General features: G+C 47.1%; 1 protein-coding gene across 20 annotated transcripts in view; it reads right to left on the bottom strand.

Moving 5' to 3' along the window:
• The window catches only part of dlg1b (discs large MAGUK scaffold protein 1b), a 92,217-nt gene that overhangs the window by 59,580 nt on the left and 17,007 nt on the right, over positions 1-15,630 (bottom strand). For 9 of the 20 annotated variants that reach the window (XM_076745478.1, XM_076745458.1, XM_076745459.1 and 6 more), the window contains exon 4: positions 12,513-12,584. The exons of 7 other annotated variants lie outside the window; for them this stretch is intronic. In XM_076745478.1, the coding sequence (XP_076601593.1) occupies positions 12,513-12,584 (72 nt within the window). Of the gene's footprint in view, positions 1-8,354; positions 8,772-12,512; positions 12,585-15,630 lie in introns of those variants that run through there. 4 more of the 20 variants (XM_076745474.1, XM_076745473.1, XM_076745476.1 and 1 more) reach the window with 4 other exon arrangements.

The raw sequence follows: 15,630 nt of genomic DNA, 5'->3' as shown, positions 1-15,630 counted from the left end.
AGAGAATAAAGACGCGAATGATATTTTCAGGTTTGGGTTTTTTTTATTTCTACTGTTCAGCAGGTTTAACCTTCCATCTGATATCCATCCACTTTGTAAAGGCTGAGGTGTGTTTGCTAACCCACAGCAGAGTGCTCTTTTCTGGGGCAGCTTCAGGCTGTGACCCACGCAGGTAACACCCACAGCGAGGTCAAATCCACGGGAAGACGCTCTGGGCTCGGCAGGAATAGGCTGACTCCTGTTCACCCACACCGTAGAGAGTGTGCGTCTGTCTGGAGTTCGGGAGAAAAGACGTGATAGAGGCTGATGAGGTGCTGACTTGAGACTCGACTGCTGGACGATTTCTTGAAATCACCATAAATCTGACTTCTCTCTACACTCCAGACAGAACCTCCATTGGAAACCTGCCAATTTAACTTCAAGTTAGTGACATCATCGCTGGAGGTCACAGGTCACAACATCCAAAGAGTACACTGAACAAAGATCCAACGTCTGCCCTCTCACCCGTCCTCTCTGATTCACTGAGCGCCCCACCCACGCCTACCCAGCATCCTCTCTGTTCCTCCTCCTCCTGTTGTCCTCACCCCCCCCCTCCGCAGTCTGCTGGCAGCCGACTGACAACGTGTGTGTGTGTGTGTGAGAGAGAGAGAGAGAGAGAGAGAGAGAGAGAGAGAGAGAGAGAGAGATGGTCGTGAGTGTGTTCATCTCTTTTTATGTGTGTTGAGTGTGTGTGTTTGTTTAATACACATGGATGCTCTTCTTGGTTTGTGTCCTCTTTCAGGACACATCACCCTCTTACCCCACACACACACACACACACACACACACACACACACACACACACACACACACACACACACACACACACACAGCAGGTTGTGTTACAACAGGTGGGGCAATTAATAGGAAAATACTCCTACAGAAGAACAGTGATAACAGAAACCAGTTAATGTCTTATGAAAACGCAGCATTCGGTATCAACTTGTCTTTTTTTGGCGTGAGCTGTAACATGCCCAGCTCTGTTACCGGTCGAGGTAACGTCAACGAACGGGAGGATACGGTCACCGTCAAGTCGCTGTGAAGCACCGGACGCTCTGGAAAAACTATTGAGAAACTGAGTCAGCTGCACTTCAGCCTGACAGCGAATCATATAAAACAACCAGGCTAGTTAGCTAGCTAGTTAACGCTACCGGTAACGATAGCGTTAGCTAACTAACTAGTTAGCGCTACCAGTAACCGGTAACAGTCGAGGTAAACTTAAGTTCAGTACATCAGTTAGCTAGCGTTAGCTAACTAGTTAATTAGCTACCGTCAATATTTGAGCACGATTTTAGACTTCAGATTTCTCAGGTGAACTTTGAAGGGCTGAAGACGAGCAGAGAACAACAACATGCGATCAACACACAGATCCTCAGAGCTAGAGCAGACCTCAGATCAGGAACCAGAGGGTCCACAGCAACCAGAGAGTCCACAGGAACCAGAGGGTCCACAGGAACCAGAAGCTCTGGGTTTGGAAAAGTCTGGAGAAGTCGTCACATGATGGTTTGGTTATTGAATTTTGAGCGGGGGGCAGCTGGTGACCACACACACACACACACCTTTCTGATGCAGTATTACAAAGTGACCTTTGACCTGCAGCCTTCACCTCATTTCTGTCCTCCTCTGTGTCTGAGGTCACTTCAGACCAGAGGTCACAAAGAACATTTCGTGGTTCACAGTTCAGATGTCAGAGAAACGTTAACACCGACTCTTCCATGATCTGCACACAGGTGACTCATTTTCCTTCCTCCTGGTATAAACACGCTGTTAGAGCTGTTAGGCTGTCACACCTGATCAGCAGGTGACAGCTGTGACAGCTGACAGTCAAGATGAGGTTTGTGGACTTCCTGCTGCAGAGCTGGAGGAGGATTCTGGGTCGGAGGTTTCTGGTGTTTCTGAGGAGCTGATCCAACAGCAGACTGAGGATGGTCACGACACTCACAGCGTGTCAGCACCTCTATGAGAATACTGATGTTCATCCTGCTGGATCACACACTTCACGTCATCTGCATCATTTATATTCTGCAGGAATTGTTGCTTTTATTGTTCAATATGAAAAAAGTTGAACCTAATCAAATGTAAAAATATGAAATAAAGGCCATAATAAAATAAAACACTTACAAAAATAAAAATGTAATTCTAAAAAAATAGGAATGGAAGAAAAACAAGACAATAAAACTGCAACGGAAACATATCTACAAAATGGTATAAATCTATAAAATTATGTCGAATAAATAACTCCATAAACTGACCATCCCAGAGGGCGGCGGTGACTCCTCGTTAACCATTTCCTCGTTTTAAAGACGTTTTCAGCGTGGCCTTCAGCTACAGCAGCCTGTGATTAACATAAATAATTAAGTGACGTTCTCCCACAGGAGCCGTGACCAGCGAGGAGTCCGTCCATCAGCTGACGGGAACAACAAAAGTCTGCTGCTGTGTGTGTGTGCTGACAGCAGGAGCTCGTTAGCCTTCAGAGCTGAGACCAAGCAGCAGGTAAACAGCTGATCAACATTCCCATCAGCCCCTGCAGCTTTGTTTATGCTCACTTTCTGAGACTCCTGATTCTCCCTTTAACCTCCAGCTGCTGCAGGCTGTGTGTGTGTGTGTGTGTGTGTGTGTGTGTGTGTGTGTGTGTATGTGTGTGTGTCTCTTACGGGTGTGTCTTTTTGTGGTCAGTGTTTTCAGTCCCTTCTTTTCTGCCACATCATATTCCTTAAACCTCCCAGTCGCCCTGCTGTTCCTGACCAGTGAAGACTGGATGTTCAGCTGTGAAACTGCAGCTCGTCCTTACGAACGTGAAGCTGGTGAACCCACAAACTGTTGGTCAGCTGCACAATACAAAACTGTGTGTAAAATCAGATTCTTCTGCTCAAAATCAGCTCCTGTGTCATCGGTAAGACTCTTGGATCTACTCTGTGAGGCTGCCACTAACTCCCCGGCTGAGGAGGCAGCTGCAGCACCAAAGCTAAGAGGCTAATCGCTGGCTAACTGTAGCTCCTGTCGGTGCATCAAGCATTGAGCTGCTGCTACCGTTAGCATTAGCGAGCCTGATGAGCCCCGGCGTGAAAACAGCGGACGTGAATGAGACGTCTTCCTGTTCAGAGGCAGTAAACCCACTCTGATAGCGACGCTGTGCCGACCTCAGCTCCACGCTGAGCTCCGTCTGACAGTCACCGCGAGGCCTCCCTCGCTCCTCCGCTGGATTTTAGAAATACTCCTGGAGGGAGGCTTGGAGCAGAAACTGAGGGTGTAGTTACCCTTTAATGTGAGTCACTGCTGAAAAATTCAGGTCATGGAAACATGGAGCAACGCTGCGCTGCATTGTCTGCACTACTTCTGCCAAACTCAACCAAAAAAGGCCCAAAATTAGATCGCTAAGTTTTATGTTCAAACCACAGTCCTGCCATTTTGGTTGATCACCTCAAACGCCGCCTCATTTCCTCACGTCGTCGCACTCAGAGATATTTACAGCAGACGATGCATCCGGCTTGTGAACAGCGTCTCTGCTGCCACCAAACAGGCTCTGAGCGTCCAAAGGCCAGGAACGTCCACTGCGATGAAAGAAAGGCCAAAACCAACAGGGAGGAACACTTCACAGGTGACCTCTGAGCTTTTACAACATTTTACTGCTGGAAATGTGTTGAATTTGAAACATCACAACGAGAGATCCTCATTTTAAGCCAACGGGAAGGTGCTGACATTAAGATAACTTACAGCAAGAAGTGAAAATTTCACTGTAAACATAATTAAAAACAGAAGTGTGACTTCTGCCAGAAAACACCTCACTGCTTAACTTTAGTCTTTATTGTCATCATGTCATTTTATCAAGACAGTTTATTTCCAAAATTATCACCAAAATGACATCATGGCAGCCAGTTCACCTGCAGCCACAAAAACAATATACCAGGATGAGTTCATTTTAAATATCACAGTACTGTTACTGCTGTCTACATCAGATGAAGTGTTTTGGTCTGAAAACACACGTTTTTAATGGAATCAAGTATCCTGTATCATAAACACGTCTGTCATTTGAAAGCAGTCACACAGCTTGAAAACTGATTTTGATCGGACGGACCTGCTGCCTCCATACACTCACAGGTTTCTGCTCTTTGTTTTGACTAACTTGGTGGATCAGAGCCTGTTTACACCAACACACAGTCCTAACGTGAGGCCAGCGCTGCCATGTCTCAAACCAGTGACAGTTTTCCATCCCTGTCACCATCTGCATACATGGAGTCAGAAGCATCATCTAACATGCATCTTTGGACGTGTGTCCTCAGACTGGAGGTGTCCTGAGCTGCTGGTGTGTCTGCGGGAACGTGAGCAGCAGCAGCTCAGCGGCTGTATTTAGACTGAGCTCACTGTGTTTGGTCCTGCTGAGCCACAGAGCCGCAGCACTCCCTTAATAAGAGGCTGAAAATAGTCCCAACACTGAGGCCTGGCTGCCCTACACACACACACGCACGCACGCACGCACGCACGCGCACACACACGCACACACACACACACACGCATGCATGCACGCACGCGCACACACACGCACACACACACACACACGCATGCATGCATGCATGCATACACACACACACACACGCACACACACACACGCACGCACGCACACACACACACACGCACGCACACACACACACGCATGCACACACACACACACGCACGCACGCACACACACGCACGCACACACACACACACGTACACGTACACGTACACGCACACACACACGCACACACACACACACACACACACACGCACACACACGCACGCACACGCACGCACACACACACACACACACACACACGCACGCACACACACACGCACACACACACAGCCTGCATCCACCTGAGGCTAACACCGTGTCTGTGGGGGCTGAGTGGGGGGGGGGGGTTGCTTAGTGCTTCAGGGAAAAAGACAAACGAGCGCCATGAAGGCTGCTGGTTCAAATCCCCTGAGGCGTCACCGTCTGTGTCTTCAGCCGTTACCAATACCAACATTATTTGAGGAAACGGGAAGTATTCACTGATTATATCTGCTGCTTTTCATTTCTATCTCTGTAAAGTGACCATCTGAGCTTTGGACTGCTGAACATGAACAGCATTTCACTGATGGACTGTAAATATGATTAATCAGATATTAAGTACAGCTTCTTCTAGCTGGTCACAGGTATTTACTCTTCAGTTATACAAGCTAAGTGAACCAAACGTGCTGCTTGAACTCTAACTTTCTGAGCATCAGAACGACAAAGAGTGACGCGTCTTTCCTTCACCATCTTTGGTCATTTGCCAGACGACAGGTGAACGACGCACCTCGACACATGAGCGCAGACACTGCTTTTCCTGTTGCAGCAAACAAAGCTGCAGCGTCAGCTTCAAAACCCCAATAACACGAGAGAAGCCAGGCTGAGGGTCAAAGGTCAAAAGAGCCAGACGCCAGCTGAATATTGTTTGTTTACAGGCTGATTCTTTCTGGAGGAAGTGGCAGACGGGGATTTTGGAGCTGAGAGCAGATCAGAGGTGAGCACAACGAGGACACGGCACACAGAAATGGGATTTCAGAAAAGAGATGAAGGCCTGGAGGAATCTGATCCCAGACCAGCAGGAGGTCCAGGACTCAGGCCGCCTCCACATCAGGAACTCCACTGCAGCATCCCACAGCACCGCCTCCTCCGCTCAGTATCAGACGCTCTGCGGGTCCCTCCGCTGCTTCTCCATCTGACCTGAAAGCCTGGTCACATGACACGCGAGCCGAGCACTGTGAGGCTCTGATTGGTCGCGAAGAACGGAAGCACTGAAACCCGTTACCAAACGAGCAAAATGAAGTAGAACGTAGACTCTGGTAGTGGCAGTAGCAGTTTGTTGTAGTACTTGTACCAGTAGTAGATGCAGTTCAATTAAACATGTCTCCATCACAAAGAATCGGTTCCAAACGTTTCTGACGGTGTGAATAGAGGTCAAACCTCACAGCAACATGTTTCTGGTCTCTGTCTCTTTTCTGCCTCACAGAACAGATACTTCAGATTCATTGATCCACCCCGCCTCACACACAGGCCTCCAGCCGCCCGTCGGTATGAGCGCTGAACTTATTGACTCTGTCACGGCGGATCAGGTTCACTAGTTTCACTGCAGGCACACAGAGCCACGACGCACCAGAGGCTAAGTCAACTCATCCGTTAATAAAAATGCTCTTTTCTTCCTCGATACTCCTCATGAAAACCAGTTTTGTCCATCGAGTCTCTGATGTCAGTTATCCGTTTAGGGACGGTGCCTGTGATAGGACAGCTGCTGGAGTCTGTGACGGCTGGAGGGACGTCCTTTCAGCTTATGTGCTGCTTACATTCAGCCTCGTCTCAGGACAGAACTACTGGTCACAAACCAGTAACATGCAGTCCAGTCAGCTGTCAGATGACAGGACAGCGAGGGAATCTGAGCTAAACACGCCGACGTTATTAAAGGCCGGCCATCGGCCGCCTCGCATCAACACAGCTTCTTAAACCGCCAAACAGACGCGTTGAGAGCGAAAGACGCTCAGGCTGGACATGAGACTTTTATCTTAAAATGTGCGTTTAACTCCACACAGAGACACAAATACCCACACAAAGGTCACGTCCACGTCCTTCCATCAGACTGCAGAGCTCCTGTCACTTCCAGACATTATTCTCCAGGACAGACGCTTCTTTTCCTGGTTCAGAGTTCAAGAGCTCAAACACTCGACTACAGTTAGCATTCATACTGCCAGGGCTAACGTTCGCCATCGCGGTCAAAGTTGATAATGATCTCTGTATTAATATGTTAAAAGACGGAAAAAAAAACTTGTTACAAAGCCAAAACATGAGGGATTTGGGCTGTGATTGGTTAAAATGATCTGCAGTGTCCTGACAGATTTTGGTGAAATGTAAATTGATGGATTCATTCAGACTCTGTAACTGTGAACAACACGAGGACAGAAAACGCAGGAGGCTGCATGACGGCCGTCCTCCTCGTCAAACAACTTATTTCAGTCAACTTTTCCTGGTCCATCACCACTAAGACGATCATATTTCCAAGGTGTCTTTGTGTCCTTGAAACAACCCCTCGTTTTCCAGGATGCATGGACAGACGAGGTATCTGACACAGCTGTCCGCTGACAACACCGTTAACCATTAAAGACAGTTTGACCTGAGCGTCTTGGAGGATTTCTGACACTATTTATTTTCCAGATCAGAGAAACTAGTCTAGAATTCTCCAGGTTTTCCAGGAGTGCTTGAGAACCAGGTGCGCAGCATGAAACCACAGTAGCCTCTGGAGTCCAGCACAGCACAGTCGACTTTACTGTCCCTGAGGGGACATCTGTCTTGGGCACAGTGCTACAGTCCATTCCCATAAAAAAGAAACAATATCCCAAAAACATAAAAAAAAAAAAAGAAGAAGAAGTCAGAATAACAGAGAAGCACAAGACCACCGGTCCAAAGACACACATGCATTTCCTTCTTCAGTAAAACTGATGAAACACAGCAGATTACACAGGCCATCATTAGCTTCTTCTCAATGATTAACGGATGACAAAGTGCCTTTAAGTACGACTGACTAAAGGGCAACGATGTGGATGCTGAGCTTACAACGTTCAGCATCCCTCACATCATGTTCAATTAAAAAACATACATGATGATAATTAAAAACACACATGGGACAGCTCACATACCGCCATCAGACAGTACAATTAGCTGATAATTAGCTCGATCAGCCATGGCAAGCAGTCAACTGTAAATTCATGCCTCTGTATTGATCTCAGGAAACAATAACTAACAGCAAGCAAAGCCAAGAAACTTCACCTTATTTAAGCAGTTTCTAACGTCTCAGCTCTAGTGACGTTAAAATAGAGACGGTGTAGGAGTCTAAGTAAATATGATGACTGCCCCTTCGCTCTCTTCGCCAAACTACCATGAACAACTACAATAAATTAACAATTCCTGACTTGTCCGCAAAAACGCCTCACTGGAACGACACAAGACAGCAAGCTTTACATTTCCACAGTGTTCCGCTCAATTCGGCACTGATATAATCCACAAAACAAACTATATCTGTGTACAGATTTAACTTTTCTTTAATTATGTCGCCACCATTCACAACCAGACTCCGTTGTTTCGCTACGCTATTTCTGAGGGAAGGGATTGAGAAGCCAAGCATTTCACAAAGTCGGTTTACACTGAAATTAGAGCTGTTCGGTGGAGCAGACACACGCCGAATTCACCAGTCACTCATAATCAAGTCGATTCTCCGTCCTCAGTGTCTCTGTGCCGGTGTTCAGTGATGCTTTTCAGGCGTTACCTTAGTCGTGACAATACAGATGCAGTCCATCGTTCCGAGCCGAGAGTCAAGCCCGGGAACATCAGCATCTCATCGCGTGCTGTCCCTCCTGCCGCGCGAGCTCCAGCCAGGCAGTGGCTCACGGTCTCATTAAGTCTCCGTCTTCATAAATAACGTTACGTCCACTCACACACACAGCGACCGACGGCCACGGTCCACCGGCGAGAGCGCGTGTTCTCACCGGAGAGCCAGCTCATCCCTCCCACGGTCCTCCTTCATCCCGGTATCCGGAGCTCAGCGGGAGCAGGAGTCACTGAAACCCGCTCCTCCAGTCTGAGGCTGCGTTTAAGAGCCGTGGGAAACTCTACACTCTATGAAACTTACTGCATTCAACTCGAGCAGTAATGAGCAAAGCGGTTGGAAGAAACAGAGTACCGTTACTCCTGTAACCGAAGCCGACCGACGTTCACTGCTGTGATGCTACAAAACTTCAAGTAACGTCAGAAAGCAACGAAATGAGTCATCGTGTGTTTGACGCAGCGCGGATCTACGGAAGGGACATAATAATCGTGACACTTCAGTCATTAGATTCCAGTATTAAACCTCCCATTCACCCAGTCTGCAGTCCCAGTTTGCGATTTGTGTTTATTCGTAAACCTTCCGGCTAAGGAGGATTTGTTCCGACAACAGTGAAGGCACCATTAAAATACCTGTACTTTATGATTGCGTGATTGAATACAAGCACATGGATCTGTTTTTACATTGAAATATTATCAAAAGAACACGTTGAATTAACGAGCATAAAGAAAACCAATTCAAAGGATGAAAAACTAAATAAGTGATGTCACACTGAGGAAGGTGTGACGGTGTTCAGTTTACACAGCTTTTATTCTGTGACATCTGAAAACAGTCAATTAAGCTGCTACATAAGAACATCCAGACTTAAAGATGGCACTCAGTTTAAAATACATATAGAATTTCTGATTGTAAATCTCCTCTAATCCTCTTATTAAGACTTTCAAAAGGCATCATTTATTATTGAGTTGAATATTAATGCAAACGTACAAACAAGTGTGGAAACGAGTTCACCTGACTGATGAGGACAGTCACAGATGTCAAAACCTTCACCGCCCAACAGACCGAGCCGACGTGTTTATATCATTATTACACTAATTATACACACAACTATAAAAACCTACTCTTTTCCAGAGTGGGTCTGTGTTGCGATGGCATTTTCTGCTAAATCGGACAAAATAATGAGATGGAGCTCTAATGCAGCTCACTTTGGACTTTAGTATTTAATTATAACTTGCAAAGGTTTCATAGAAAGAGTCACCGACTGACTTTCTGTCAGTCGACTGATGACTGAATCATTTCAGCTCTAATCAAGATATGATTTCACATGACAATGCATGCGTTCTCCCAGGAAGTGTTCAGGTGTCCTACTTTACATCAGACCTCAAACTCATCAAACACAAACAAGCTGCGTGCCAAAACGACTGATGTCTGAAGTGACGCCGCTCCAGTTTTTATTCTAAATTCAAGAACTTTAAAACACACCGACTGCCTGTTATCACATGTATGACTCAACACCAAATGGCCGAGGAGGAGGAGGAGGAGGAGGATGAGGAGGAGGAAGAGTGTGTGTCGCAGCAGCAAGAGTTGAGGCAGCGTGGGCAGGCGGGAATCACAAGTATGAATATTTTACAGTTCCATGAATGTGTCATGTGGCTGCTCCCCCCTCACGTGTGACATCATACGGCGTGTCATGCCTCCTTATTAAACATTTAGCGCTCCACAGGAAGTGATGCAACCTGTGATTTACCAGCTAAAACTACAAAAAAAAAAAAGAAAAAAAAAAAAAAAAAAAAAAGAAAAACAGGGTGACATCATTTCACCTGTTTCCAAAAACCAGCATGTGAACAGGAAAGCAGTGTAACATCACCATGATGACATGACTGTTTGACATGTTGTAGCTTCTTTTATTTGACTTTAACAGAAGAATCCTGCTTTTGCATTGAAGCCTGAGTCATAATGATTAATGACATAAACATGAGTACTTCTACTCTGAATACTTTCTGCACATTGTCCTGGTCATACTTGCATACAGTACTATTACTAACATTTTCAGTGCATTGCCTGTTGTTGGAGTACTTTTACAGTGTGGTATTCACACTTTCCCTGAAGTAAACGATCTGAATACTTGTACTGCAGGTGTATTATATGAGCTTGTGCGATGCCAAACATGAAAACCATCAAGTGTTTTGCTGTTCTCGAGTTTCCAGATAAACTCTGCGGAGCGTTTTATGACTCGAGGTGAATCTCCACACGTCTCTGAGCCGCCTCGCTCCACACATCCAGCAGATATCACAGCCGCCGCAAACAGAGCTGCAAGTGGTGGATGATGTTTAGGCTTCACAGATCATTGAAGAAACACACATTTCACTGTTGGACAGGTCATTCAGCACCCTGCGTACAGTCAAACCGAGGCGCCTGAACAACATGCAGCAGGTGGAAATGCTTCAAACGTCCCTCAGACCGTCTCAGGACAGCAGGTGAGCACAGCTCTGACGTGAACTTCACTCATTTCTGCTTAACGTCTTTAAGTGTGAACAGATGTGATGAAGCGTTTCAAGGCTGAACATGAAAACACAAGCAGTTACCTTCACAGTCAATGTGTGACTGAGACCTGCACACAAACCAGAACTGAAATCCACATGAACCACCACCATGAAGGTCCTGAACACCAGTACAGCTCCAGCCTCTCTGAGCGAACCCTCAAACTGAAGGGGCTCTGCCTCTCAGCTGATCCTCGTTCTCTGAGCGCTGAGGGTCTCAGGGTCAGGAGACTGGTCAAGGTCATGTTTGGAGCTTCTGTAGCATCATCAGTCAAATACATCAGTTAAGGACCACAGTGTCTAACGTGTCCTCCAATCAGCTGATCAATGCACCATCACATTCAGCTCTGCAGGAGGTTCAGCATCGACACAGACTCGGACACGGACAGCAGCAGGGCGTCACTGACACGCCGATTAAAACTCACATTGAAAGCTTTCTGTTCAGTTCGTGGTGTGAAGCGTCCCCTCTGTCTGTCTGTCTGTCCGTCTGTCTGTCTGTCCGTCTGCTCTGAGGACAGGAGGTGTACTGTTCAGACCCGATGACATGGACCAAAATAAATGAAGCACAATGACCCATGACCCCTGAACCCAGCACACACTGCCTCGACATGTCGCTGTGTTTCTTTTCAGTTGGGCTGCATCTGAACATGAAACCAGAGCGGAGCGTGAAGCAGCTGGACGCCAACACTCAGAGACCGCGAACTGAACGGTCTGTGGACGTTAAAACACCAGGTTTCCAGAGCTCAGAGCGACGTCAGAGTCAGCTCACCATCTTCCACTGAGCAGCAGTGTATATTTAGATTTGTGTATTTTGTCCACAGGGCACTGAAATTTTCTTTTGTCTAAATCTGATGAGACGGCCTCAATGTCAACAACTTATTTTAGGCGCCGACACATTTTCAGCGTCAACATCACGTTTTGTCTTAGGGGAATATTTGATCTGCAGGTCTTGTGTGATTTCGTTTTTGTTATTTTTGCCCGTTCAGAGACCTTCATGTGACGCAGACGTCCGTCTGTCCGTCAGCTCCTGTACAGACTGCTAGCGTTCATTAACAGACGCTTATGAACTTTTACTGAACGAGCAGAGAGAACACACAGAGGGAAGCTGCTCTGTTTAATCACGACTCGTCAGACTGCCGTGACAGAGACACTGGTGGACAAAGTGTCCACCCTGTCCTCAGTTCATTTACCTGCACAACAACAGAATAAAACGTTCAGCGAAGACATTTTCTGATGTTTAGCATTTTTGAAAAAGCCGTCATTATTTAACAAAATAAGGATTTTGGACGCGTCTGTCAGCGCTCTGACTTTCAATCGTCTCTGTCCTGCTCGACCAGCTGCTCCGGGACTTCTTCTCTGGTTCCACTGCAGTCACATTCACACTCCAACACGAATGAACCACAGCGACACCTGGAGGCCATCTGGGCAAACCTGACCCCTGACCCTGGACCCAGAGCCCCCGCCCCCTCCAATGGTCCAAAGCACAGGACTGGATGGGACATGCGGCGGAGGTGGACAACATCGACACCCCCTCCCACCAACACAGGCGTCCAGTACTTACTTGTCCGTCATGGCCCGGCGAGCGTTTGGCCTGCGCCAACGTGTGGAGGATTTCGTTTAGGAGGGGGGAGTCCTACGAGCGACCACGAGTGTTTACAATCAGAGAAAGAGGAAAGAAAGACAAGTTCAATGCAAACAAGACACCAGGCTCAGACGGGATCCGCACACAGACAGGCGGTGTTTGTTTTCAGCCTGTTTCAGTGCCAGACGGGTGGAGTTTGTGAAGTTAAACATGATGTGACAGCTCCAGTTTCCCTGATCCACTGTTTCTAAGCAGCTTCCAAAAAGACACCAACCTTTACTGAAGGGGTGAACGTGCAGCTGCACAGTGAGGACGAGACTCTGCAGGACGCCGTCTCACACAGTCCTCTGACGTCTCTGAACTACACGTGACGTCCCGTCGGGTCTGTTGGACCAGCTAATGATTCGATGAGCGTCTAATGAATCAGTGAATCTCCAGCTGCAAACCCAGTGTAATGAAGAGCTTCTGGAGATCGTCGGTGGCTGAACGGTTACAGCGGACGGCACGAGGCCTTTTCACTACCACTGTGCAATAAAGCTTAAAATACCGAAAACAAAGCGCAGCGTGTTCTGGTTCATCCTGTGGGGAACATGAACGCCTGGCTGAGCGAGCCAAGAGCATCATGTGACCCCACTCATCTGGCACTTCAACAGGTAAAACAGTTCACCTTTGAACCCACGTGACCCAACCCCTGTGTCTCAACTGCAGCCGCCTCAGGTTCTTTGTCACGTTCCTGATGAAGAACAGCCTTTTACCCACTAAAGAATCCTCCTCCTCCTCCTCCTCCTCCTCTTCTTCGTCGAGCAGAGAAGCACAAAGCGAATGACGGGATCAGATGGAATAAAATAACACAAAGGCTCAAACGGTCGGCTTTGATGGGAACGCTTCCATCCATCACGCACTCTGACATGGTGAAACTTTTAAAGGAACAGTCCAACATGTTTAGCTTAGCTTAGCACACATGCTGGAAGCAGGGGGAAAATGCTAGCCATCTCCTTTAAAAGGTCAACTCCAAAACTGCCTGATGTTGCATCTTCTTAGCAAACAAATGACGATGAAGACGAGTTGCATGTGTAGATCAGACAGTTTCAGAGTTCATGTTTTACCTGTACACACACACACACACACACACACACACACACACACACACACACACACAGTGAAGAAGTGAATCAGTGTGAGGGTTTATGTGGTGCGTTCAGAGTCCCACACGCTGCAGGAACATGCAGCGCTGCCGGTGTTCAAAACACTACAAACACAACCTCTGGCCGCGTCCGATCATGTGGCTTGCTGATGACACATTGGATCAGGGACGTGTTCACGTCACGGCCTCGTGTCTGGACCACCAGGTGTGCGGCAGAACGTCCTCAGTTCACTGGATTTGATGATTTTAACAGTAGAACTTGATTTGATCGTGGAAAACAGCGACTCCACCGTCCTCTTAACGACCTGAAGTGGGATACACGGGCCTGACGACCTGTTCTGTTCATCATTTTAAGCAGACCTGATGTCCTCTCTCTGAAGTTTACCTCTGTAACGAGTGTTTCTGCGTCTGCTGACTGAAAGCAACTAAATCAACTTCAGGATAACGATATGAGAGTAAATCTCCTGAAAAAAGGAAGCTGAACTTCAGGCTAAATGTCTAAAAATGTCCCTGCAGAGAGTCTGTTTGATCCTCTGCTCTGATAATAACACAGCACACATCCACTTCATGTTCCTGACTCCAGCTGTTTGCTGCTGTTTCCTCCACAAACTCCAGCCTTAAAAATCAATTTCATACCAGGAAAGAAAACGATTTTGTGGATTATTCCCAATTTCTGCTCAATCCCATAAACTGTTATGAAAACATGGGATTGCAGAGAAACGGCTGTGAGTTGGTCTCCTGCAGCTTTGTTTGATTTCATCATCTCAAACTGGGATTCTGAGTCTTTCCTTTACTAAACCACTTTGACTGAGTTTGTTCCTCTCGTGTAATCACTGCTTTGACGTGAGTTCATGATTACAGTCAAAGAACTCGTGGACAAAAGTATGTGGACGGCCCTGCGTGGACGTGACCGGTTAGAGGGGTCCTGGAGAGTCTTTAACGAGGAGACCAAAAACTGCAGCTGCTGACTCAGCAGAAAAGCCGGTGGATTGTCTGATGAATTCATGTTAATCAAATCTGCTGAAGACCACCACCAGTCTTCATACCAGCTGACCGGAGGACGTCAGGACGTCTGACCTGAAGCACCATCGCTGTGGCTGAGGGAGTCTCCGGCACAAATCACCGCAGATCTGAACTTTCTTCTTCTACTCAGTCATTTTCAGTGGTTCCCAACTCCCGGGCCGTGGACCAGTACCAGGCCTCCGAACATAAAAACCACGGTTCAGCAAAACAAGATGAATAATAATCCAGTAACTTCAGAGGATAATTTAGCAGTAATTATTTCCCTTTTTCAGGTTCAGATTAACGAGACAGAGAATATTATTAGGTTAAACTGGCCAGCAGTATATAAATACTTCAAATTGTGACGTGTGGGAACAACAACGATCACCCTCTTTTAAACATACTCAGGCTGTACTCCGCAGGTGCTTTCACACAGCAACAAAAAGCTGGGAAATGTCAGTGTTCTGTGTTTTGATTGGGCAGCTGTCAGGCGTGACCTCAGATCCTGAGAACAACCTCCACATCGCTGAATCGTTTTCCAATTCTAGCCAGCCAAAGGTTCTCATGTGGAACCCAGTGACTGAGGGTTCCACCTGCACCTTCAGCTCAGGGTGGTGTTACCTGCCTTCTCTGACCTCGTCACGCTGCCACACGGAGGAGGCCGTGTCTTAAAGTACTGATATAGTTAGCAACAGGACACAATTAATACAGAAAGTTTTGTTAACTAACAGCAGTTTATTGGCCAGGGAGGATCAGCAGAGTGGAGAGTGAAGTGGAAACAGTGGAGGCTCTGCTGCTCACGCTGAGGCTGATTCCACCTTCTGCCTATCTGATTCATAAACTACATGAAGGTGAGAGAATATAACAGATGACCCAGTCTGAGCGTGTTTTAACCCCAGTCCAACTCGTCGTCCTGATGCCAAAGACACATAAAAATGCACCTGCGTGGAA

The sequence above is a fragment of the Chaetodon auriga genome, chromosome 12 (genome assembly GCF_051107435.1).
Source record: "Chaetodon auriga isolate fChaAug3 chromosome 12, fChaAug3.hap1, whole genome shotgun sequence".
Lineage (NCBI taxonomy): Eukaryota > Metazoa > Chordata > Actinopteri > Chaetodontiformes > Chaetodontidae > Chaetodon > Chaetodon auriga.
This window is presented reverse-complemented; position numbering and strand designations above follow the sequence as displayed.